General features: G+C 40.7%; 1 protein-coding gene across 3 annotated transcripts in view; it reads left to right on the forward strand.

Annotated features, from left to right (window-relative positions):
* RASSF8 (Ras association domain family member 8) overlaps positions 1 to 27,363 on the forward strand; it is a 73,450-nt gene that overhangs the window by 27,193 nt on the left and 18,894 nt on the right. For 2 of the 3 annotated variants that reach the window (XM_077783180.1, XM_077783181.1), the window contains exons 2-3: positions 8,615 to 8,697; positions 24,753 to 24,948. In XM_077783180.1, coding sequence (XP_077639306.1) covers positions 24,846 to 24,948 — 103 coding nt within the window. In that variant the 5' untranslated portion in view covers positions 8,615 to 8,697; positions 24,753 to 24,845. Of the gene's footprint in view, positions 1 to 8,614; positions 8,698 to 20,928; positions 20,971 to 24,752; positions 24,949 to 27,363 lie in introns of all 3 variants that reach the window. The other variant, XM_077783182.1, reaches the window with a different exon arrangement.

Here is a 27,363-nt window from a genome sequence, read left to right on the forward strand (position 1 = left end):
TTTTTGACCAGCTCATTATCTTCTTTGTTGTTAAAAACCTTTTTGGGGTTGCTTTCCTTTTTTTATTTGAGCTAGTAGACTTGAGCAGTCGTCTCTTCAAGTAGCTTTTCCTTGTCTCCTATCCCATTCCTTGCATGTCACCCCCAAAAATACACCTTTTTCAGAGAATTCAAGTACTGACTGTCAGGGGTCATGTTTGTATCAGAAAACTTGGTTTTAATGTTTGCATTAAAATTAATTATTTACATTTGGCAACTCCATTGGATTGAGATGGGATGAGGTGGATTTAACAGTGACAGCACCAGTCGTTGCAGTAAGCTGAATGGTAGAACTGGACAGTAAAGTGTTGCTTTCTTCTTGATTATTAACACTTCTTTGAAGTGTTTAGTTGTGTTGCCAATGACAAAGATGAAGTTTTGTAGTAGATGAAGCAAGAACTTATGTACCTTTATACTATCAAGTAAATAATTTCAAAGACTTTAATGGCATCAATTGCATTTCCTGGTAGCTGATGATGAGTTGGCCCGTGTCTCTCCTAGGTGCTAATTAAGTACCAGTAAGTGTCCAACTAGAGATTGTAATTAGTTCTGAAACTGCTGTGCCTTGATCACTTTCTGCAGGGTTTCTCCTGTTAAAGTCTCAAGAGAGACAAATGCTGTGGCTTTACTTCCTGCTGTTTGGGAAGGAGGTGGCGGATTGCAATAGAGAAATTAACTTTTTTCTCTCTCACATTTGCCTTACACTTGCACCTGTGCAAAGTCCAAGTGTACTTGGAATTAGTTGCACAGAGGGTTGATTAAATTTGCTTGGACAGAGTGCAGTAAATCCAGCAAAAATCAGCTCAGTTTTTGTCTTCCATTGACTCACAGGTAATTGTAAGGAAAGAAAAAGGAAGTTTGCCATCTCTTGACTACATAATGAAGTGAGAGATTAAAGCTCCACATGGAAAGAAATCTGTGATTATATAATAGCAGTAGCTGCTGTAAGATGTGTATTTCTTTGGTTAGTAACTAAAAAATTGTGTATTATAACCCTGATAATATTTCCTCACACACTCTGGGCGGGGACCACGATGGCACAGGACGGGGACATTGGATGAAGGACTGATGGAGGCTATTCATCTTCCCCAAGGACAAATGCTTGTGGAGGAAGCTGGAAATCTGCAAACTTTCAGACCTGGCTTTGCGCTCTGCAGGTGCCATCTGTGACTGTTTTTTACAGCCATGAAACATGTAACAGCTGCACACTTTAGTATTTTACCTCTTATTAGCCACTGTGTGCTTTCAGTTAAAGATATTTGAAGTTCATTAGATGAAAACTATTTGCAGACACAAGTTACCTGAAAGAAATTCTTGCTTAACAAACTTACTGCATTATTCTTATGTTGAAGTTGAGTTACTTTGAGGGTGTTTCAACACAAGCAAGAAAACTACATGTTGTTGTCCATTTTCCCATATTTCACATGCATTAATGAAGTTGTTTTCAAGACCTCATCTCAAATAAAGATCTCTATGTATTGATGATAATATATCTCTTTGGCCCTTGAGCACTTTGCCTTGTGTACAAGGGCAGAACAAAGAGGTGGGCTTTTGATGGCTCTCACGAGTGAAAATGGTTTGTCTTGGTCATGTCCTTTACTTGTGGATGAGCATTGGCATGGTCGTGGAGGAATTCACTGGCTGCTTTTTATCCTCTCAGCAGTGTAGTTTCATTTGCTCATGCATATTGCTGGACTCTTTGTGAGCTTCTGGGTCTTACAAATAGGGATTTGATTGCTGACCCAGTTCACTCAGAACTGAGGGGTGCCACGTGGGCCAGACAGAAATGGAGCAGGCAGGGAGAATGGTACAGTTCAGAATTCTGCTTTCAAGTGCCAGTGGAGTTGTGTGCTTTGGAAACAGGGAAAAGTCGAGTTTGTGGAATCAGATGGAAGGTTGCAGCAGTGCACTGCCTGCAAGGTGGCAGTCACAAAAGAGAACACTGCAGGCCTCTGTCACCTGCCAGGTTTGCTGCTGCTAAGAGCACTGTCTTAAGTGCTTTGCTTTGTCCTGTGCAATTCTAAGAAGTCTGGAATCAGGGTTATTCACAGTGGTTTATGACTCCTGTTTAATCCTGATATCTTAATTATTTTATGCTCCTGATTTGGGCTTTGCAAAGTAACCTACCTTGGTGCTCATACAAAATCAGGCTAAATCATCACACAAAGAGATGCTGTGTAAACAACTCAGAAGCAGAAAAGAAGAGCTTGTACTTGCAAAGATAGCAGCAGTCTTTCATTATTTTCAAAAATAGAACAGGCTCTCAAGAATTGCCTATAAATTGATATGAGGTGGAAATGGAAATTGTCTGGCAGTGCCTAGAAAGAGGAGCATTGTTTACTTGAAAATAGTGATATCGACTGTGAGCGAGCTGGAGGGGCTGTTGGGTTCTGGCTGTACTGCAGTACCGCAGATGCAGGCTGCACGGAGAGCCACTGCTTTGCCACCAGTGCAGTCATTCTGCTGGCAGGGACACCTGCTCAGTGCTAAAAGAATCATAAACTCTTTTTATTAGCTTGGGTTGGAAAGGACTTTAAAGTCCGTCTTGTTCCAATCCCCTTGCCATGGGCAGGGGCACCTTCCACTATCCCAGGTTTCTCAGAGCCCTATCCAAGCCTGGCCTTGGGGAATGGAACAGCCACAGCTCCTCTGGAAAGGGAGATTTGGGTTTGTTTTTCATTAGTTCTACATTATTTTAACTAGACAAATGGAAATAAACCAGAAACTTATTCCATTATATTTTTTAGTTACTATCAAATATCCTCAAGGAACAAAATTAAACAAATGCCACGTCATTATAGTTCTATTTTTGTGTGCTACCCCTTCTATATTGCCTAAATACTGGATGACTTGCCCAGCTGTACTTTTTCAGAGATGGGCATGATAATGAAATACATGTTTTAACTTGAGTTGTTCCTTTGAAATGCCTTCCTGTAGTTCTAACCACTAGGATTAATAACAAGAGCTAACCTCCAACCCAAGCAGGTCAGTGGGTATGTGAATGTCCAGGCCTAATCCTGATTCCTGCTAAATGTTGCTTGACTGTATTACTCAGTCTCTTGCTCATTTTCTTTAAATATGCTTTCCAATGCGTGCTTTTTTGAGAACCAGTGCAAAATACTTAGTCATAGGTAGGTATGGCAAGTGTTTGTGTTTGAAAAATTAGTAGTCAAGTGTGAAATTGTGCAGGTAAGACAGGAATGTAAAGTAAGGGAGCTGTTCTGTTTAAATCAAAGGGCGGACTTGGGTTGACTGTGAGTGTAAAAGAAGTTTTCAACAACAAAGCAAATTCTTGCCATGACTTTCTCTGTTGTTCTCTTGAATAATGACCTTGTGAAGTAAGCCTGAGTGTGTGGAACCACAACGGTGTGGCCAGGGCAGTGTTTTGGGAGGGAATCCTCTGATGAGCAGCTTGTTGGCACCATCCTGCTTTCAGGGCTGCTGAAGGAAGAGGAGGAAGGCATTCCTTGTATCAGTGAGTGTGACACCTCAGTGCCTCCTGTGCTGAAAAAAACGAAGAGGTCTTGCTGACAAGAAGAGAAACTTCTGGTTTCTGTGCAATTCCCCTGGTGTTTTCCAGGTGCAGCCATGAGGATGAGGGAGTAGGATGTGCAGGTGAGTCTGTGGGTGAGCTGTGATGGTTTTGTGCTGTATCAGTACTCCCTTTACATCCTGGAGTAATGGTTCCATGGGCATTAATCATAGGGGTTGTAAAATAAAGTGTTCATTTAGAGGAAGAGAAAGCAAACTGCTCTACCTGGGTATTCTGCTCTGATGTCCTCTGAGCTCACGTGCCACAGCTTTCTTGGCTGTGTTGTTTAAACAAAAAGAAAATAAATCACTTCAAGAGTTTTTATTCTTCTGTTTTCTCAACAACTGTAACTCTAAAGGCTTAGAAATCTATTAAATTAATTCAAGTATCTTGTTCCTGGAAAGCAGATTCCCTTCACGTACTTGCAGGGAGACAAATGACAGGCAGAACTCTGGAGACCAGTCAAGACTTTTCTTTACATCAAGCTGCTTTATAATTTTAATTCCACTCTTCTTGGTTTATGTGTCAACATGTGTTTTGTAGCCCTTGCTTTTCAACACCACAGTAGAGCTTAAAGAACTAGGATGCAGTGTTGTGGGCAAATAAGGAGTAGTTGAGAGCTGAATTTGAAGATAAGCAGTATTTTTCTCTTCCTGAGAAGAGCTTAATAGCAGTAACAAAGAAGCACCTTATTTTCTGAGATGTAAATACTGTTGCTCCTGCTAACACAGGGTATGGTACTTAATGATGGAGTGAAGTCCGGGCTGGACAAATCCTTTCTCAATTCTGTTTGAGGTGTTAGGTTGCTCAGGGAAGAGAGGCAATGAATTTTTTGGATCATATTATGACTTGCCACCTTCGACAGTCAAGGGAGGACATGAACAAGTGGCTTCAGTCAGTGAAGACATGAAGAGCTTGATGCTCTTTATAGTCTCCAAATCTTGCTTCCAGTTTGGATCAGTTTTGTCTCCGTACGTGAGAGCAGTAGCAAGGCAGGGTTATAGAGGTCCTGTTAATTTGGCAGCACATGCTGTTCATCAGTAGGGTCAGAAAGAGCAGAGGAGTAAGCTGGCAGGAGCTGCCTTTTCCTCCCCACTGGTGTGCTCCTAAATTTTCTTGTCAGTATCACCTGTGTTCCATTTTCACACCTGATGTGAAGACACTGTCTTGCACCTGCAGAGCTCCATACCACAGGCTTGTAAATGAGACTCCAAGACAGGATGCTGCCTTCACTGATTGACTTGTGGCAGGCAGGCTCTCCTCTGTCTGGAAGCCAAACAGCAATCCCAGGTTTATTTTTACATAGGTTATTATATAGTTGCTGAAGGATGACTTCTGATTAGCAGTGATGAGAAGATAATTGGGACCATCTGCCCCAGATGTGGTAAAAGGCCTCCCTATCTGGCAGCACCTGATCCTCCTTACCACCCTGTCCAAAACAAACATACCTTTCATCGCTACCTCAAGGCATCCACAAATCCATCTGTACTGTGGATATGATGTGGTATCTTTCTAGGCTATGGCCTCAAGGCTAATAATTCATAGTGGTGTAGGCTCCAAGTGATATCTGCAGTCTTTCAGAGTTGTCATTGCCTTGATAGGAACAGAAGCTAACATCTTGTATCTCCCAGTACCCACAAGAACTGACTGAAATGTTCTGACCTTGTTAACATTACAGATGTGTCTCCTTGGAGATAATGACTCAAACTTTCTAAGCTCTGGGATTTTGTTTCTTCTTTGTAGCTAATTGTTACTTAATTCAACAAAAGGGATGTAATTTCAAAGATTTCCCGCTTTTACGCAAGAATGCTGCTTTCCTGTATTTAAAAAAAACTGCAACCACCCTCCCCTCCCCCATAAAAAAATCCTGCTCCAACTTTTGAAAAGTAAACTTTGCACCTTTTTTTATGCTCTTTCTCTGTAAGGTCTTTGTCAGTGTCATAAGCTGCTTTGTGTTTCCTGTATTTCATTTAAACAGAGGGTTGGTTTTGCTCACATGAATTGAGGAACAGTTTTGGTCATCCAGTAAGCTGTAGACTACCTGTGAAGAAAGTAAAACATGATTTAAGGTAAAAAGATTTGTTACCATGCCCATCTTGTTTTCCTTCCATGTGAGTGGAAGGGTCACAGTTGCTTTAGAAGTATGTGACTGCAAGAGACACCAGAGTTGCAAAGTAATTTCTTGTTCTTCCCAATCCTCTTGCACTGTTGACTAATAAAATTTCAGTCAAAGAAGTTTTAGGAAAAGCCTCCATGGGAACAGGTCATCAAAACGGGCAGTTTGCATTTCCAGCAGTCCCTCAGGTGTGTGTTTAATTTGGTGAAAGAATGAGCCAGATTAGGTTTGGGTTTAGTGTTCCTCTCCCTTCTTTGAGAGGAGTGGGAGATCTTTCCACCTGCTCAAAAGGGAGTTTCCCACCTACAAGAGGTAGAAATCTTGCTCCTCCCTCCCCCAAGTTCCCTGCATGTGGGTAAGTCCTTTATTTGTGTCATCTCTTAAAAGAAACTCTTCCTTGGAGCTGCTTGTGGCATTTGCATGTGTGCATATCCTCAGAGCCTTGTGGGAATAGGCTTTTAATGCCTCTCTTATTTTATCTACCTCTTTAATTATGTTTTCTTTGTAACTTTTGTTTTTTTGAGACAGTATGCCAGCAAACCTAGGTAGCAATTTATGCTGTATTCCTACTAAGATTCAATTAGGCTGGACTCTTTTCTTGTTGGTTTGACTGGCTTCTCTCTATTCCTGTGTCTCTGCATTTTATGTGAGGATCTCCATCTACAATTATGAACTGAACTGGGGCTGCAGTGTGAGAACAAAGACCACTTTAGTATTTTCCTTGGGACTTTCATAAAATAAAATACATAAAACATCTCCATGAAAATGTCTCGATTGATGAAGGGAAGAGGGGGGGAAAAAAAGCCTTTTCCTCTAGCAGTGGCTTGATTAATGGATTTATTGTTTGTACAGATTTTGTCAGGAAGCCATATGGCTTGAGGAAAACAAAGAGGAAGTGGCTGATGTTGGGAATCTGATTTAATAGGGGTCCCTAAGGACAGAATGTGGCTCTTATCCTTACTCCTTCCCACTCAGTTTGCAGAGTGGTCTGAGAGGAGCTTTAGGGCTTCAGTAGAGCTACAGATAATGCGGCTCTGTTGGAGTGTCAGTCCCTGCTGCTGGATCAGCATCACAGCCACTCTACTCTCAGGTTCAGAATCCACTTTTATCTGTAGAAAGTGTCCTGGGGTAATTAACAAACAGTGCTAATTTGTAGTACCACCGCACTAATTCAAGTGTTTACTATTTGTGTATTAGCAGTTGATTAGTTTGTAGTAGATGAAGACAACTTTCAGCATCTCAAAGCTGAGTTTTCATAGTTTAGGGTGAGGTGATTATTTCTCTCTCTTCTATCTCTCCCTCCCTCAGCAAAATTGAAGCATCTGTCCCTCTGGATTAACTAATTCACCATCTGTATCCTAAAATCAGATTTATTTTCCTAATCTAACATGTGTAAGTGGGGATGGGTAAGTAACTGGGGCTCAAGCACTGGTGATTTAACGTGATTGTGTTGAGTTAGATGAATGTTCTGCATTTTCTATGACTTACTGAGTTTGACCCTACTTAGGACTAGGTGATGAATAAACCTGAGTAGAGAACTTAAAGGAATGTTCTCTAACAGAACTGTAATCAAATACATTAAGGAGATTTAATAAGCATATCTTCCTTCTTTTAAATTACGGCTTCTCAGTTGAGAGACATAAACTCACCAAAAATTATTCTGTTCATTTCAGAGCTAAAGACTCATGTGAACTGTTAGTAAATGTTAGTGGGTCTGAGAGTGGAAAGCGCAAAACATCACAACATATTGTGGCAACCCAGGAATTTAATTAATATCAATTTGTGAATGAAAGCTGCCTATTCAGTCAGTCATGGTGAAAATGATATGTGCCTGAGACTTTTGGAGCTCCTGAATGTCCTGTTGTGGAGTTTGGGCTATAATGAGAGGTGCAATTACTTCTATAGGGCTTTGATGCATAGTGTGTATAGTTCAGTATTTTATAGACCTCCCTTCTTTCCAGATCTTTGAGAGGTTTTTGTTGTTTTCTGAACTCTTATGATGTTCTTATGCTGGAGTTGGTACTTATTACATGTTTCCATCAGATAGATATTAGGAGACAAACATTTTGTCTGGAGAAAATTCAGTATCTGACAATGGTGGTAGAGGAGATGCTGAAATACCAGTGGAAAGTTTTGTGATTTAGAGCTGCACTCGATAAAGTTTCCATGTAGAGTTACACATAATAGATATGTTCCTTTAAAATATAACTCAGAAAATCTTTGGTGTTGAAGGCTTAAAAATAACCACATCTCACATGTTCTCCTTGTCTGTGCCATAATATTAGGCAGTGTCTGTCACAATGATGCTGTTAAACATTGTTGCAGTAAGCATCCTTTCCGAGCTGATTATTAGTCTTAATCAGCAATTTGGGATTTGTTACCTTTTGCCCAGTTGGTTTGGCTGTTTGTGCGTGCATTGCTCGTGATTCACTGCTGTGAGGGAGTCAGGGTGTGCAGCTCCAGAACACTTGGAGGGTTATACATCTGGAAGCGCTCCAGTCTGAGGATTATTTTCCTTAAAAAGAAAATTGGGAAAGAAGATTATTTCACAATCTCCTATATTTACAATTTACCAGTGGTAGATGCTCGTGACTACCTAATACAGTGCTTAGGGTTTTTTTTTTTTTTTTTTTCTCTAATGTTCTGGAAAGCTGTTGAAGTGTTGTTTACCACCCTTTATTTATAGCATGAACATGTCACACCATGTATAAGAAGCAGCAAATAAAGAGCAGTATTCCACGTTTCTTCAGAACTAACTTTTCAAAAATAAAGTACTGCTTGTGTGTACCAGGCTGTTGTAGATCTATAGGTGCCAGGTGAACTTGGTGTTTTTCTAAAACATTAAAAGGAAGGAGGGGGAATAGAACTTCATCCTCAAGAAGGTTGTTTCACTAATGTATAACAATATTTCTCTTTTTTTCCTTCTAGGAACTGCCTTTGTCAGCAGAGTGAACACTGATGCCTGGAGTAGCAGATTGTGCATAAACAGACATCTCTGTCTTCATCTGCAGGTAAGAAGTTAAAACCAAAACCCTCCAAGAAAGAGCTTCTCTGCTCCCTTCTGAAAGTACTTACACATAAAGTATTCCAAAAACTCTAAAACCTAAAGAATCACAAAATGACCAGGGTTGGAAGAGTCCTTAAAGATCATCTCCTTCCAACCCCTGCCATGAGCAGAGACACTTTACAGGAGACCAGGTTGTACAGAGCCCTGTCCAACCTAGCCCTGGGCTGGGGCAGTTTCCTAAATTCATCGCTCTTTCTCTTTTTTCCTGAGATGAGAAATCTGAGCAAGATCCCAGTTCCCTTGCTCTGTGCAATATTTTCTCTAACCAGTTATGTTCTGGGCAGAGCTGCTGAGTTTCCTGTGCTGGTGTGATCTCCATGGACATCACCTTCCTGCTGTGTAAGAGGGAGGCCCACAGCCAACCTGCCACTGGGAAGTGTGAAACAAGAGGAGGCTTTTGTCCTTGGCCCCTCTGCTGGTCTGACAATCCTGGGCAGCAGATCTTCACTTCAGAAAGATTACTTTACTGAAAGGCTTGTCAAGCATTGGAATGAGCTGCCCAGGGAGGAGGAGTCACCGTTCTTGGAGGTGTTCAAGAAACAGCTGGTGTTCTTTGGTTTGGGTGACGAGGTGGTGCTTGGTCAAAGGTTGGATTCTGTGTTATTGGAGATCTTTTCCATCCTTAATGATTGTGTGATTCACTGTGAGGAGTTGTCCTCAGCTTGGCCTCTCAGACATTGCCAAAAATCAAAAAAAGTTGTCAGGGAAAGTAAACAGTAGCAGGTGGTGTTTTTCCTGATAACATGATGAATCCTTGATGCAGGAAAAATATTCGAACTTAGACTAACATACATGCTTTCAGATTACACATTGGTTTATTTTTCATATTGGTTTGATTTTTTGAGTTCTTGTTTTATGATGTAGATGAGGCTGGTGAAGCAAGTGAAAAAACTGAGAATCCATCTTCTTCACTGGCTTGTCACTATTTACAGGCATTGTTTAAAGCTGATTTACCTTTTGTGCACACATCAGCTTCTCAGTGATAGACTTTAATAGCAGTCACACCATCTTTTTCATGTCTGCGTGAATTTTGCCATTTTACCACTCCTATTGCAAATGCAGTATTTATAGCAGTATTTTGTTGATAACAGAAACAGCTGAGGGAACAACAGAGCTAAATAAATTAAAATGCTTTGTTCATTTGCCACAATGACATCTTGTCCTATGCTCTGTGTATCAGAGGTACAGATAAGGATAAACTTTATCTTACTATAGGAAAACCTGAAGCAAAGCAGCATTGGATGGATACTTTCATTATCCTTAATACAGTGTAGAACTAGTAGAAATATCAATACACATATAGAAAATGCACTCTGTATGCTGAAGGGTGGTACGTGCACCTTTCAGCATGTACATATCACCTGTCCATATGTACAGCACTCAGAATGCTGTGTTCACTAGTCTGGCTTCAGACTTGTCTTAAGTTGCCTCATATTTGAGAGGTGTTTTGAGTTATTCATTAAAGCACTTTCAGCCCTTCATTCTAGGCATATGCAGTGTCTCTTTAATGCACATCAGTGGATTGTTTCTAAAGTGAACATTTCCAGAGCATTAATTGCTGCCTTCAGCCAACATCAGCCTCTTGCTAAAGGACTGTGATGGTTTAGGGGGTGGTACCAGCCGTAGGGACAGTCCTGCTGGCTGAACCAGCACACAGAATTTAGACAGACACTGATCTCTTATTTTTCCCAGGTGACACTTAACCAGAGCACATATACATATATATATGTTAATCTGGAACTCCAGGAAGCTTGGAATGTAGTGGTGTTGAGCCAGGTTTTCTTCTGCCAAGTTGAATTATTGAAGAATTTGTTGTTGACTCTATTTTGAATAAATTCCTTTCAGTGGAGCGAGTTTGTGGCCAGCTGCCAGGTGACTGCAGTGTCACTCCTTTATTTGTCACTTTGAAACATGTCATGTGACTTACTGTCTCTGAATGATTTTATTGTATGAGAGCAGAAGGTATTTGCCTGCTGGAAATTCATCAGGATGGTGCCTGCCCATCCTCACACTGGGAGAGTTACTTATTTACCTTCGCTTGTTTTGAATAAACCAGTCTGGTTTTTTGCCTTAAGCATCACAAATGTAATTTGTTATGTGACTCTATTTTCCTGTCTGTTTTGGGCCACAAGGCAGGGTCAGCTTGTAGTGTGTGTTTTAATAAAACTTTTTTTTCCCCAACTGATATAATGGAGTAGTAATAGATTTAGTACTTTTAAGAGAAAAAAAAATCAATACACTTTTATTCAGTGTTAATCAATAAATAAAATAATGAAAAAAAGGAACAGAACTTACTCATGCTGGCAGCACAAGTGGACACCGAATCAGAGGAGTTAACTTTGGGAAATACTTTTCTTTCAATATTAAAACTTTAAATATGAAAAGCAGACAAAAATAGATGTAACTTTTTCTTTGAAGTTCAGAGTAGGTCTAATGACACTTTAAATTGAATTAACTTATACAAAGTCTTAAATACACTTGACAAAAATTCAGAAGTTTCACTTGAGGAATGCTGCTTCATGTTTTTCTGCATAGTGATATTGCATTTTCTGGGATGTTTGATAAGCAACAAAACCAGACTTTGTTGATTTGTGAGCACTGACAATTAATATCCTTCAGCTGTTGTGTGGCTTGTGTTTGTCATGATTTAGATGTCTTGACCTATCTGAACTGGGCAGATAGTTCTGCCGGATGGGCTGAAAAACCTTTGTGCTCCCTTCCAGAGCAATGGAAGCAGAGTGCAATCCCTTTTTCATCTGAGTGTCGCAGGTGATGAATCAGAAAATACTCCATTGATGATTTTCTGCCCTTTACCTTTGGTTGGTATCTACTGACAGGCATTAATAGGTGGGAGTATTTCCTGGGTGCTCTCTGAGAGTATCTCTGGCTCAGGGAGAATTTTGCTCTGATGTGCTGCTGAGTTCTGGTTGAGGTGAGGAATAATCTCAAGGGAAAATGTTCTCATTGCTTCTCCTGCCTGTCTCAGCTTTGCTGGGTACACACCTTTCTCCTGCTGCCTGGGCATTGAGTCACTACAGGAAAAAGCAAGTTTTCTACAGTGGTATTGCTGCCATCCTTGAGTTTTGCTGCATTCTTTGCATTACAAGAGATCCTTTTCATCTCTCATCCCTCTTCCCCACTGCAGAGCCGCACACTGTACAAAGTGCCTCTTGTTTCCTTGCTGTCTGTGTTGCACTTGTTTAGACTGGTGGGGTGGCAGACTTGAAATTGAAGATACCATGGCATGTGCATCCATTTCTTTCCTCTTCCTCACTTGGTCACATTTTTATGATGTACAGCTTCTTGCTTTCTTGTTTAAGGCTTCTTTTTCTTTACTTTGCAGTCATGTGTAAATCTGTCCTTACATAAAACTTGGATCTTATATCCACATCTGAATGGTTTCTTTGCATTTGGAACAGCAGTACTTCAAGTATTTGAAATGCATTTCAGGTTGAATACTTCAAAAATGTTTCTGAAGAAATACAGTAGTCTGATAGTTGGAAAAAAAAAATTCTTCCAGTGGTTTTTCAGAGCTGGGATTCATCTTGTGCTTGCCAACTGAGGGCAAACTGAAAATGGAATGTAAGTGGAGACAGGATGTCTGGAAAGGACAGAAGTATTGATAATAAATAGCAGGGGGGCTGGTGTGTGGAAATGCTACTTGCATGAAGAGACAGTAGTCCCTGGCTTTTCTACTTCATAAATATTTGGTTCTTGAGACATGGGTTGCTGCATCCAAGCCCTGGGTGTTGCAGGCAAACCGTTTTCCTCTTTTTTTTTTTTTTTTTTTTTTTTTTTTTTTTTTTTTTCTTTTTTTTTTTCTTTTTTTTTTTTCTTTTTTTCATTAATTTATCAAGCTTTGGCAAGGTTTGCATCCTCTCACTTGCTGTAGAGAACAGTGGGAAAAACAGAATTATGCAATTCCTGTGGACTCTAAAGTTAAAATTACTTAGTTCAGGTTTTATTAATTTATCAATCACTAGGGAAGTCTGCAATATTCTAGTCTTTGTAGTAGCAAAATGGGGACGACCTCACCTCATGGGTGTTTAATGATTCACTGTCATTAAACATTTGAGGGGAAAAATGTGCCTATCACCCAACTCAGAAGTTTTTCCACTTTATTTACTGCAGTGTGAACATCAAAATGTAGTTTTTCCCAGTCTGCAACTGCAAAGATAGTATTGTTTTTTGCACTAATTACAATGCACATTAGTCACTTCTCTCTCTGGCAGGAAAGAAACTCAGCTTTTTGAAGGCATGTCATTCTGATACAATCTCTTCTCTTTGTTCCATGTAGGTTTGGCAGTTCTGCAGACTGCTTCCTACAAAGGATAGTTGCACAATGTTTAAAAATGAGAATTTCTGGGCTTTAGAGAAATAAAGGCTTACTTTTTGAATTGTAGTTGTTAAGGAAACATACTTTAATATTTGATATCTTGGACTAAGAAATAAAAAATGGTGGCTAAATGAAGTCCAATGCATTTCACTTGTCAAATTGCAAAAATCTTCCAGATACCCACAAGTTAATATTTAGGTCAGTTATAACTAAATAAGAAAGATGTGAATGCCTGTCTTACCTCACCTGGTAGGCTTGACTTTGTACTTTTATAAATAAGAATTTTATAAGGAATAATAAAAGATTTCTTTCATAAAACCTTTCCTAGGTCTGAGGAAATTCATGCAGTTGGATTTTAATTTAAAAGCTATGTTTTGGATGTTTTTATTATTTAAAGCATATCATCAATGCTTTAAATTTTGCACAGTTTTAGATGTTTATTTGCTTGTTATCTTATGATTAGCACAAACTTTCTGTGGGCACTTCCCCTCGAGTTCTTTCCAGGATTTAGGTTTGCTAGGTAATTGTGCTTATTCTCGCCTCCTGATGTTACCTGGTATTGTACAGTTCCACAGCTGCATATCAATAGAGATTAGAAATCCCAGCAACCACTTTTTATTGAAAAGAAAACTGGCCAGGTTCTTTTTGCTGAGCTCCCTCACACAGTTCTAAATCCTTAACCCTGCCTATTACCTTAGTCATTGCTGCTAGGGGCTCTCCAGACTGCACAACCTCTCCTCTGTTTCTGTGAAGAAACAGAATCCACAGATACTGGTGTGCTTTTAAGTAAGAAGGACCAGGGGAAACTAAAAACGTCCTAATCAGATCTGTTTGGTTTGGTTTTGTTGTTTTTACTTTGTTTTCTAAAGAGAAATGCAAGCTGGGCTTTGTCCTTCATAAGCAGTGTGATGATAACCCAGAGAACTCATCACAGCAATTCATGCAGCAGTGCTGAGGTGCTGTTTTGTTTAACTTGGGCTCTATGTCAGGAAGACTTCAGGAAGAATTTCTTCATGGAAGACATGGTCAGGCACTGGAAAGGGCTGCCCAGGGAGGTGGCAGAGTCACCATCTCTGGAGATCTTTAAGAAAAAACTGGATGTGGCACCTAATTGACAAGGTGGTGATTGATCAAAGGTTGGACTCAATGATCTTGGAGATCTTTTCCAATGTTAATAATTCTGTGTTCTTCAGTACCAGTTCCTGGCATCCCAGGCATCTTGTAAGTTCAGAAGAAATGGTTAAGATCACCCATGATAGGGGGAATGATGGTACAGTTCCTTCTGGAGGGATGAGTGTACTTCTAGAAGGTCTTGATTAGAGTAAGCTCAGTCAGCCTGAAAAGCAGTAGGGTTTCACCTGCTGATCCATTGTGTTTTAGTAGGTACTCTGTGGAAATGGGTTAAGGGGCAGCATGAAGGAAGATATTTAGCTATTAACTTCATGGAGTTGCACTTCCATGTGTGTGTGAGGTGACTCTGGTGAGTGAACCATAAAGAGCTCACTGGGTAAATGGAGCAAGAAGTGAATAAGAAGGGCAGAATTCAGGGTGGAAGGACCTCCTGAGAGAAAAATAAGTTGATCAAATGAAGAAAGGGGAGGGCTTTTGGCAAGTCTGCTGACTCCAGAAGTCTGTCCTGACGTCCTTGTGCCAGGCAAATGGACACAATGGGGTTGCTGAGGGTGCAGTGAGAAGGAGGAGGATGTAGCCATTAGGAGCCAAGAAAGCTTGTGACTGTAGGGCCAGCAGTGGAAGACTCCATCTCAGAAAGTGCAAAATGTAGATGCTGTCTGAAAATACGGAGATAAATAAACACATGGCAAGTTGTGCTGGTTTAGAAATTGTTGCCATGGAGAAGGAAGACAGGAGCAGGAAAAAGAAAATTTTTCCCTCATTGCCACATTGAATTTGACCTAACAAATATTTTCCATTGGCATTGCTGGCTGACTTCTGTTAATTGCTGTTAGTTTTTTTGGCAGAGAATCATGTTTTCCCTGAAGATCTCTTTGCTGGGTCTTTCTAAGAACGCAATAAGTGACCTTTATTAGACTTCCAAGGGGAAACGTATTTATTATGATGTTCATATCTGCATTTCTTGCTTCTCCCAGTGAGTTTTGGAGTTTAGGTGAGTTTCAGCAAAACTTATAGAGAATTAGTGGTTTAGAAAGTACAAAGTTTGTAACAGTTTCCCTAAAATTATCAGCTGAATAGAGAACCTAAGAATCCTCGCCTCCTGAAGTGGAATTTGATTCCATGTCCATTCTGTGCAGTGTGGCCAGTTGGCCAAAGTGATGTAGGCTTCTCTTGGAGCTGCCTATGGTAATGCCACAGAGCTGTGGGAATTCAGATTGAAAACTATGGGAATTTCAAACTGAAAGAGGGAGAAAGTAGGTGAGATATATAAAAGAAATTGTTCTCGGTGAGACCCTGGTTGCCCAGAGAAGCTATGCCTGCTCCATCCCTGAAAGTATCCAAGGCTAGGTTGGAAGGGGCTTGGAGCAACCTGGGATAGTGGAAGGTGTCCCTGCTCATGGCAGGGGGATGGAAATGAGATGGGCTTTTTCCACCCCAACATGTTCCATGATTCCATTAATTAAGTAATACGTTTAAAGTATTTCAGTCCATAAGCTATTGCTGTGTGTTATGATTACCTCAGATTTTGCTCTAATAAAATTAGCCAAGCTCACAATTGTCAAGAGAGGGGAAATACTTAAGTGATCCAGCTGAGTCCTATAAATAGAGAATAGAAGAAGCAAAGAAGTTCTTCTGTGCCTGGGGAAATATGAAAGTAAGCACAGCCAAGTGTAAATTCTAGAAAGTGATGGGTTCCCCCCACTCATTTATCTTGCTTAACTGTTTAAAGACTCCTCATAATAATAAGTTCTGGTCTGTCTTGCAGACTTTTCTAGGTTGCCAGGAGAGCAACTTGAAATTTCTTAGGTAATGTTTAATGAATAATGTAGCTGCTCACTGAATAAAACTTTGAGATTATAATTTCTTGGAACAGTTATGTTGCTTAAGTTGAAAGTGCCTCACCTTGTTTCTGTGTCAGAAATTGCATTTCATTACAGCAAGATTTCGGTAGTCGTGTCATACCATGGCTTTAAACCCTACACTTAACTGACTTTTAAGACTTCTATTATTTCAAATTTAAGTAGATTTCACTTGCAGTATGAATTTTATTTCCTGCATCCTTCAGTACAAACTTGGAAGGGGAGGAATGAGCTCATTTGTATGCAAAGTTCACCACAATATAGAGGAAGAAGGTGGTGTGTTTTGGTCCTTATCTTGAAATGTGGGAAGTGAAACAAGTTTCTTGTATGTTTGTTTTTTTTCTGGAACTTGCCCTTAGTTCACGCTTCAGGTGCAGAGAACACCTCTCTGACAGCTGAGACTCAGGGTGGCTGTTGTCAAATGACAAAGCAAATGCTGCACGTGGGCTTGAGTGAAGTGTAAAGAACTTCAGCCCTACAAAACCAAAAGTTAATGCAGGTCTTGCCAAAAGGGAGCAGATGAGCTCATTGCCTCATTAGTGTAAATATTGGCAATTACACACGAATGTCTTCAGTCCCTCAGCTGGGTGTGGGTGTTTGTGGACAAGCTGTGAGGGGAGAGGGAAAAAAAGTTGGAAGGGGTGGAGCTGTGTCATCCTTGGAACCAGTTTGGAGAATGACCTATTTTGCCTCCTTTGAAGCCAAGGCATCCCCAGGTCTAAGGCAACTTTGAAGTGTGTGTGTGTATTGTAACTTTTGTATAAATATTTCCCTTACAGTGAACCTGCTTGCATATTTCTCTGCTCTTTGTTTTCTTTCACTCCCACACGCTATTTAGACAATATTAGAGAGGTACAGATGTGACTTCCACCTAATGCTGCTGTTTATTAATAAAGTGGTGTGCAGTAAAGCTGTTTCCTCAAATGCACTATATATTTACTGCTAATGAGGAACAAATACTTACACAGCTTTGGAAGACATTACAGTGCAGTAAATGTCTGCCTGTTAACTGAGAGGATGAATCAGGAGATGTTTATTTAATGCGCATGTCTTTTTTTTTTGAACTGTTTGTCACAGCACTTATATGCAGTGCAGGCTCCTTGACTAACATATCTGGAAAATTATATTCCTCTGCCACAGAATAAATCTGTCCCAGCTGCTGTCTGAACCTCTGCTGTGCTGCCACCAGCTATCCTGCTGGAGCCAGTCCACACGAGGGACACCAAGGGGAGCAGAGGGATGGAGCAGCTCTGTTGGGAGGAAAGGCTGAGGGAACTGGGATTGTTCAGCCTGGAGAGGAGAAGGCTTTGGGGTGACCTCATTGTGGCCCTGCAGTGCCTGAAGGAAGCCTACAGAAAGATGGAGATCCCCTTGACAAGGGCCTGGAGTGACAGGACAAGGGGGAATGGCTTCACACTGACAGAGAGCAGGTTTAGATTGGATATGAGGAAGAAATTCTTCCCTGTGAGGCCATGGCTGCCCCATGCCTGGAAGTGTCCAAGGCCAGATTGAATGGGGCTCAGAGCACCTGGGATAATGGAAGGTGTTGGAACTGGAACTGGATTGTCTTTAAGGTCCCTTCCAACCCAGACCATTGTGTAATTCCATGATCCAGCCCTTCCTAGAACAGTGGCCACCAGTGAGGCTTTCTAGGATGAATCCACTCATTCCTGCCTGTCTAGGATTGTGGTGTTTCCTACTCTCAATTTTGTTTGTTAGTAGCTAAACTAGAGAATGAGGAAAGGGAGTACTGTCTGTAAAAGGAAAGTGATACTTCAGTCCTAATCCTGTAACAGATTCAGGGTTGGGATTTAGTTAGTAAGCGCACTTGAATTGAATTCACACTTGTATCACAGTAAATCCTATCTCAAGAGCTGGAAGAAGTGCTGCATCAGATATTGTTTTGATTTGCTGGTACATAGCCTAACTATAGTGCTCTTAAGTTTTAAATATTTCCAATTCTGCTTTAGAAACGCTCTGACTGGAATCTAATAGAAGCAAGCTTGAAACTCTGACTTGAGTGCTGTCATCATTTCCAAAACACCCTTAGGTTTTTGTGCCAGAAGTCCATGTGGAGTTTAGATGCTTGTCGTATCTAATCTTAGGGAGAGTATTAATTTCTAAGTTGTTGTAATTCAAGTGCAAGAGTGTGAAACTTACTGTTAAAAATGCAAGGTTATGCTCTCAGAAGTGACCAGATACAAAGGAACTTTAGTAAGCCGTTTCCTTGGCTTACCTGCTGCTGGCTTGTTTTCTTTCCAATATTTTCTGGGGATTTGAAAATATTTTGCAGCACAGTTGGGTCAGGCCTGGTAGCTCCAGAGATACAAAGTGTTACAGACTGTGATGGGCAGCTGTCAATCTGTGTTTGTGACAGCTGGCTGGAACCCACTTTTCTATGAAGGCCATGAGAATTTTAGACACATTTAATAATCATGATAGTTTGTAGCCATGTCATCACTTGAATCCCAGGTTGGATGAATGTTGAATTTGTGTTGTGCTGCAGTTAAATCTTTACTAAGTAGTGTCTCTGGTTGCTTCAGATTGTCACATGTGATTTAGATTAAAACACTGTGCAGGAACATGTCCTAAAGGCTTAACACATTTGCTGAAGTCAGAGATCAGTCTTAGAATTAAAATACTGAAGACAAAAATAAAATTTTCAAGGTGGAAGAATTATTTCAGGTAATAACTGAATAGTTGCCATTAACAAAGTGTATCTTTGTAAGAGCTGACAAGAAGTGTGGCTTTACCTCCTTCTCTCACTTCTCCACCCCCAAAAGAAAACAAGTTAATTCCTTCTAGATAGTTCTCACCATTACAAAGAGAAGAGACAAATTGTTTTTTCTGTGCTGTAAAGATTGCAGCTCAAGGAGAGATTGTAGCTCAGGGAGAGGTCAGAAATGTTCTGTAATTAGGCAAAATACCAGTTGTAGCATTCTGTGCTTCAGAACAATGTTTCTTTCCCTCATTTTTCCCACCAAATTGTTAGCTGTATTGCAGGAGGAGAAATTGCAGTGCAAGCAGCAGTTCATGTTCTAGGCAGCTGAGGGTTCCTGGATAGAAGTCAACTGGTAATTTGTCTGGGAAACTGACTTGGGGAATTTTGGGCTGTCCAGAGATACAATTTCATGCAGCCTTTGTTGCCAGAAACACATAACCAAACTGCCTGCACATCAATGCTTGTACAGACTCCTGTCCTGTGTTGGTGCTGTGCTGTCCTCTCCCAGGTGAGGGTGTTTAGATACCACTTGTGGCATCAGGATTTTGGCCTGTTTGACACAGATGTCAGAATATCTTTTGGCCAGTCTCATGGGCGAAAATCCTTGGTCCTAAAGTCTCTCTCAAGCTTGTTGTTTATTTGTTTCAAGCAGTGCTTATTATCTCAGAGCATTCTTTTAACTTCCATGAGGGTTAGTCCCACAAAAAAAAACTCTGTGAACACTCTTCAAATAAAGTCATGGGCTGATACAACCTGTTCCTTTCAGTAAAAGTTTTGCCTGCAGAAGACTTTAACTTGATATTTTTTACTTGTACATGACATTAAATATTTTTACCCATTTACTGATGGGAGGCTGCATATCTTGTAGGATATTTCTTCTTCATCAGTCTAAAGGAGAAGGCTTTTTGGAAAATACTAGGGAGCTTATTTCCAGTAGTCAGTTCTTTATTTGCAGTTAACTTCATCTGGAAAATGATACTTGGCTCCATACCAGCATTCTTCTGTTGGGGGAGACCTTCCAAATGCATCCCTGTTCATGGTCTCCTGGATGGTTTATAAACTTTCTAGGTAGATGGACTGGCTTCTTTGTGCTCCTTTGTTTGGTATTTTCCAATCAAACCTTACTAGCACTGAGTAATTCTTATCATATGGTTTACAGCATAGGTGGAACAAGCTGTTTGTCATAGCAGGGAAAAACCAGGAGCACAACTTGGCCATAGCGCACAGGGAATGGAAAATAAAGGGTAAATGCCAAACTCCAAATGATGTTTGGTTATTGCTAATTACAAATGAAAACACCCTGACTTTCAAGTGTACTAAACAATGTGCTGGTGACTTGGTGGAGCTGCAGAAAGTCACTGAACTGGTTGGTCAAAATTCTGCTGCAGCAGGATTTTAGCCCCGATTTGAGGTACGTGATGCTTTCAGGCAATGTGAACCATGTTAAAAGCAGAAATGAGGTGAAATTGGCATCTTTATTTTAGCTCTCAGGTTTCCTTGTGACTTAATACTTACAACAAGATGTCTTGGAAACATCTGCTTGGAATATTGCTTCTTTTCAAATGCTAGAAAAGTCCTTTGCAGTTAGTCTGACTTGCTTGTCTTTTGTGAAGCTTCAGCCTCTTCTATTTTGTAAACAAGTTGTGGAGAGGTAGCTAAATACTAGCATATATATACATGCTATGTATAGATTTGTATGTGTATATGTATATATATGCTGGATTTTCTTTCTGCTTAAAAACTGAACAAATACCTGAAGGAGTAAGATACCATCAGGTAATTAGGATAAAAGAGGAATTTAGGGAAAATGCTTAATGCATGGTAAACAAGGTAATTGAGGAAGCTTCAGGCAAGGTAAGAGAGAAGTGGGGGAAGGAAGTAGCTGTGGAATGCCAGATTTCCAGTGCTTGATTCCAAGCACAGCTATGTGTGGCTGTGGAGCTGATGGCTGACAAACTGGGGAAAAGCTGTGATCACAGGCATGCTTTGGCTTGTGTGCCTCTCAGTAAATTAGTTTTGCATTCCTGTTCCCAGTCATTGCTGAAATTAATATGTATAAGGTGAACTGGTTCTGAACTTACGGGATTGAAAAATCTGAAGTAAGTTTTTTTTTCTCTCCCCCAGCCCTTCCATTGACTTCAGAAAGAAATTTGCATAGTGTTAGAGGTAAGGCTTATTTTACCTCCTCTCTAACATAAAAGCACAATGTGTATTCTGGGTACAGATTTCAGGTCGAAAAATATATTTGGAGCTGTCAGATAGCAATCAGTGGCAAGGCAAATCAGCTTTTACTGGTATGAAAGTTAATGTAACAGCAAATAAAGAACAGAATACCTACGAAGGAAAACCAAAGACTAATAAAACAGTGCAAAGTTATATTTGGGAAGCAGAGATAAGCATGTGGCCAGAAAATTTTCTGATTTTCAGACCTCTCTGTGAACTTCTATTGCACAGTCCTAGAAACCAAACTGGTCCTAGATCTATTTTTTTTTTTTTTTTTTTACTTACTTGCTATGAGTTTTGCTTAGAAATTCTAATGAGACACAGTGATTTCAGCACAGAGATCTTCCATTTCTGATGTGAGTGTATGTTCCTAGTGGCAGGTCCCCAAAGGGGAATTCTGTGAGCTTTTGTGGGGCACATGGAATCCCAGAATCCATAGAGGAAAAGACCTCTGAGATCATTGAGTCCCACCTGTGACTGATCCCCACCTTGTTAACGAAACCAGAGCACTGAGTGCCACATCCAATTGTTTTGTGAACACCTCCAGGGATGGGGACTCTGCCTAGGCAGTCCTTTTATTAACACATTCCTTTAATTCAGCCCTGCCTGTTGGTCTGAAGGATGCACGTTCCACAAATTCTTTTTCTTATTTGGTCTATTAAAACTATCTTTCCTGTAAAGAATGAATGGGAATGTTTCCTCTGAGCTTGAACTGTTTTAAAGGCACTTTGTACAGATCATCTGCAGCTTTGGTGAATGCTTTTTTCAAACTTAGAAGTGTCAGCAAATACTTCCTTATTATATGATGCTTCTCTTTAGTCTTTGCTTTTTTTAAAGATGGACTGTAGAAAAACAAATGACCAAACCTGATCTGCACTGAGCACAAGACTGTACATTGTGTGCTGACTGGGGGAAAAATGCATTTGCTGGCTTGCTAAATTGAGATAATACTTTGGATGTTGTCACACAGAAAAACAATTTGAGCCGTCGGATGCTTTGCTGATGTGTGCGTTGTCACATGGAGAGATGGCTTGGTCAGTGCCAGGAAATCTGAACTGTTCAACCCTCAGCAAGTTATTAAGTTAATTAATAAAGTTCCTTACAGCTGGGCTTGGAATGTGAGGTCTGCTTATTTGTGAAGACAACTGGTCCAAGAATAAATAACAGAGGTCACTGATGAGACCTGTGAGGTGTTTTCTCAGTCACTGCTATGCTGCAGGCTGGTAACAGATTCTCTTCTGCTTAGCTTATTGGTGCGTTAAAATGGTGTTAACCTGGCATTAAAATGGTGTTAACCTGAGTGAAGTGTTTCTGTGTTTGTACATGGTTAATGTTTGTGCAGATAAAAGTTTTCTTTGAATTAGCTAGCTTTATGTGGGAAAATGTTTATCAAAAGCTCTTTGGGTTTTCAGGTTCTTGTTCATGTCTCAAAAGACTATTTCTCTATACAACCGATATTTTTAAAAGTGGTCACTTTTCTATTGAGCGTGCAAGTCCATTTGAGATCTGGTTTTACTTACAAATTTTGCATATACTTCTGAACAGGTAGGTTTGGGCAGGATTTTGGGGGTGTTTGCTGGCCTGACTTACTCCTTGGTGCTTTTCTGCTAAAGCTCATCCTGTTGGTGTGGTGGGGCTCTAACAGGCTCTGAGGTTGTTGCTGCACCAGCCTGTCAGGTGAAGATCTTCCAGGTGTCCTCTGCATCATGTATCAGCATTTGTCATCTGCTGGGTTAACTCTTTGGTTGTAGAGGGGAACAGGGAAGACTTTTCCCCTCTAGCTTGGGGGCTGCAGTGGTGCATCTTTTAGATACAGGAAGAGATGTTCACATCCCCAGGAGAAAGCAACTCTGGTTAGACTGTAAATGTGAACAGCACTAGGTATTTGTGTAGTGTTCTCTGCACCATTTCTACCTCCATGTGGTGCAGTTCTGTTCAGTCCATCATCATCATCAGATTCCTTGTTTCTCATGTAACTCCACCCTGCCTGTCTCCACTAGTCTCCCCTAATTTTCACATTTCTTTTACTCCGTCCCTGTGTTATCCGTTTTCCTGGCACTTAATTCTGCAAAAATATTGTCTTTAGTTTTATCACTTTATACATGTGGGATTACCTGAGTACATGAGCCACTTCTATCATGCTATCAGCGTTTATTTTCCCTCTATCTGCTTAAGCAGCCCAGCTGTTTCATTAGGTTTTCTTTATTTGATTTTGGTTTTTTGTTGTTGGTTGGTTTGTAGGTTGTTTTTGGGTGTCTGCTTTCTTGTTAGTTTCTGGGGTTTTTTAAGACTTAATCATCATTATTGGTGATTTGGTTTTTGTTTCATTTTTGAGGGAACATTCTGTCTTCTGAAGACAACAGCTTTTAGTGGGTTTACTATGAAATTTTTTGCGTAGTATTATTGCAGAGGAAAAAACCTAGGAGAAGACATCAGACAACACTGGTTCCTCACAGAGCCATCACAGTGTTGGCAGGGGGTTAAACCACCCCTACAACACTTTCCCTGATGCATCCCCTTGTTTTAGTGGGAGAGAGAAGCAATCTGCTTGCTTTGCTTTCTGGGTTCTGGTACAAAATGCATAGGTTTGTTGGGAATAGGAATCTTCAGCTGCTTCTATAGAGAGACAAAAGTTGAACCCTCATGGATGGCTGTAATAAAAAATGTTTCCCCATTGTTTTTCTGCAGCTCTACCTGCTAGAAATTATTGAACAAACACTGAAAGCATCCTTACTAGTCCCTGGAAACATTCAGGCAGCATATAAAGAAATAGGGGCACCTATTACTGGAAACTGTTATGAGTTTATTCTGAAGGTAGTGCTATTTCTCTGGGTGTTCTTTTTGTAATAACTCATAAAATTTTAGGAAATAAACTGTAATGAAACTTTGGGTAAGTCTGCAGAAGAGGTAGACATTGTTAAAGTATTGGATCCTAGAATGGAATCATAGAATTATTGAGATTGGACAAGAACACCAAGTCCAACCTGTGCCTAATCGCCACCCTGTCACCCAGCCCAGAGCACTGAGTGCCACATCCAGTCCTCAGCCACCACCAATGGTAGGGACTACAAACGTCCCTGGGCAGCCCCTTCCAGTGCTTGACAAACCTTTCATGATTAATTTCCTCCAGATATCCAACCCGAGCCTACCCTGTCCCTGGGGGCAGAGCCCAACCTACCCCTGCCTCTCCCCTCCTGTCAGGGCACTGTAGAGAGCCACAAGGTTCCCCCTGAGCCTCCTTTTCTACAGTCTGAGCCCCTTTCCCAGCTCCCTCAGCTGCTCTTCATCAGACTTGTAGTCTAGCCTCTTCCCCAGCTCTGTTCCCTTCCCTGGACATGCTCCAGCCCCTCCATGTCCTTCCTGAAGTGAGAAGCCCAGAACTGAATGGATTTGAGGTGTGGCCTTACCAGTGTCCATGATAGGGGGACGGTCACTGCCTTAGCTCTGCTGGCCACACCATTGTTGGCCCAGCCCAGGTGCCACTGACCTTCTTGCCCACCTGGGCACAGCTGGCTCATATTCAGCTGCTATTGACCAGCACCCCCATCCTTTTCTGCTGGGCACTTCCCAGCCACTCTGCCCCCAAAATGCGTGAACATGTGCTTCCTGTTTTGAAAGAAAGAGGTTGTGTTGGTTCTCCTACCTGATAGATGTCAAGGTGAAATTGTCAACTTTTCAAACTGGCGATTCTTTGCTCTAAACACCAGGCTTTTTCTCTGTTCCAGCTGCTGTGAGAAGTCAGCTGCATTGTCTTTGCTGCAGCTGCAAGAATGACTTGACTGATTTGCATTCATGGCTCTTGGATGATCTGGTGAACCATGGAGCTCAAAGTATGGGTGGATGGAGTGCAGAGAATTGTCTGTGGGGTCACCGAAGTCACAACATGCCAGGAAGTTGTAATAGCCCTTGCTCAGGCTATTGGTGAGTACTGCCAGGTGGGAAGTGGGGTGAAACTAAACCCAGGGGAGGTGGGCGAGCACTGGGTACCAGCAGGGCAGAAAATGCAATGCACAGTGGGATAATCTTGCAGTGTAAACTTGTAGCCTTGGATTTTTCATCTGTCAGAGAGAGACTGAAAAGGCAGAAAAGAAACATTTTGAAGTCTACAACCTTTCCGTCAGTAAAAAAAAAATATTCTTTAAGTAATAATAATTATGCTGCCATTGGTTGTTGTAAATACAGCCTGGAACAAGGAAGGTTCTAAACAGTCAGCATTCTGAGTACCAAAGAAAACATAAAAGCAATGCAATATAATTGGTTGGCTAATGACGTTCACTGAAATTATATCCACTGTAAGTATCATTAGCTATATTGGGAATAGCATAGATCACTGAAATAGATCCTTCATGGTCTCTTCTGACTCCTGCATGCCACATAACTCACTGTTCATGAAGGAGTAATTTGGAAGTCTTTACACTGTTAGCCCTTTGCTGAACAGTCTAGAAGAGAAAAATAAAATCTTTCAGGCTCCTCCACAGGAAAGCCTTGTAAGATATTTCTCAGTGCTTAAGGGCATCCTGAATAAGGCTCAACCTCATCCTGTCAGTATTTCCTATGCTGATACTTATTCTTCACTAAAATGTTATAATTGGCTTTACATACTATTTAGATTTAGGCATTAAAACCTATGTTTTACCTAAAATTAATAGTTTAAATGTGAGCTTCTGCATTTTTCAGTATGCCGGCAGTATTTCAAGATTGTGTTAGCAGTCTGACTCAATTTGAAAATAATGATTTTCTAATAGAAAGTTAGACCTCTGAATATCAGCAAGGTATTCTCCCTGTAAGCATAAAGTAAATTTCTCTGAAATTTATGTTTATTTATTTAAATGTTAAATTTTTAAATACAATTTTCATCTCCTTGCATCTGATGGAGTGGAAGACTGGTATTTATTTGTTTTATACTTTAAGAGGATTGAACAAAATGCAAGCATGTGCTTATCTATATGCACCAAGTAACTTTTGAAGCTTCATTTAAAAAACTGTAGAAAGTCAGTTTGTCTCTCAAAGCTTGTAGTTGATGTTAAACTATTAAATGTTTCTTTACTGGTTTAATTGAAGCTTTTTGTTTAATGGTAGTTAGCTCATCAATTGCTTCCATATCTCTTTTTCTGCCTGCAGGATTTTTGAGAAACAATTCTGCTAGCATGATAATTTTCTAGCTGTGATTTAGTGATACATGTTTAGAAATAATGAAGTGGCTGTGAAACTTTTTTTCTTCACTTTGTTTCCAATATCCTTTTCATTCTGTTTACTTTGCTTTCTCCCACAGAAATGTCAGACTCCCAGTTCTAGAGAGTAATTTAATGTTCTCCTGTGTAATTTCTCCTTGGGTTTTCTTCTATAACCTCAGTTATTAGCCTGAACTCTGTAAAGACTTCCTCAGCCTTGAAAACGCACACAGGTTTTGTCAGCTCTGCAGACTTCCTTTTCTGTAACATGAGTTTGTCTGGGACAGGCAACTTTGCTTCCATACTGAGATAAATTTCAGCTGCAACCAGAGCCAAATCAAGATAATCCTTTGGAAATTCCTTCCCAAGGCAAATACCATCTCTAGAAAACAATATCCCTCTTGCTGGGACAGCTAGGACGGTATCAGGCACCATACAAATTACACCTGTGTGTCCTTGGCAGGGAGGGCTTTCCCAGCCCTCCTGTCAGGCCATTCATCAGGACAGAACCATCTGGCTGCCCCTGTGATTTGGCTGTAGGTCCTGTTTACCAGGAGTAATTGTCACTTGAACTTGAATGGGAATCTATGAAAACGGATCCCTCTAACTCTCACCTGACATTTGGTGGTGGAAAGTAGCCAGTCTTAGCTGGCTTCCTCCTTGCTTGGCTCGGATGGGATTTTCCACTTTGCAGTCTGGCTCCTTCAGCAGTCACATAACTTGGCTGCACTCAGGATTATTTTGTCTGTCTGTAAAGTTTGTGGGATACTCCTTTTGTTTCGTTGTGCCTTCCAGTTTATTACTAGGTCCTTGACTTAGAGAGTACAACACAGAAAACACAGTCTTCTTCACTGAGCCTGAAATGGGAATTGCAAGAAATATATTATTTTCTTGAAGTGCAGTGTCTGGGATATCTGAAAACTGGCTTATTTTACTGCCATATCCACTGAGGAAAGCACAAGCCAAAGATACCTGGATTAAGACATCCATAATTAAGAAGCTTCTTATGGACAAATGAAGCTGCCTCTATTCTAGACATGTGAAAAATAAAGCTTTGTCCAGTATTTCAAAAAGAGGAAAATCAGAATTAGTATGGAGCTGTGGTTAGAAGGCAACTTTGGCCAGTATCCAACTCTGCTGCTCAGAGTAGGGTCAGGCAGAGCAG

The sequence above is a fragment of the Lonchura striata genome, chromosome 5, assembly GCF_046129695.1.
Source record: "Lonchura striata isolate bLonStr1 chromosome 5, bLonStr1.mat, whole genome shotgun sequence".
NCBI classification, from domain to species: domain Eukaryota; kingdom Metazoa; phylum Chordata; class Aves; order Passeriformes; family Estrildidae; genus Lonchura; species Lonchura striata.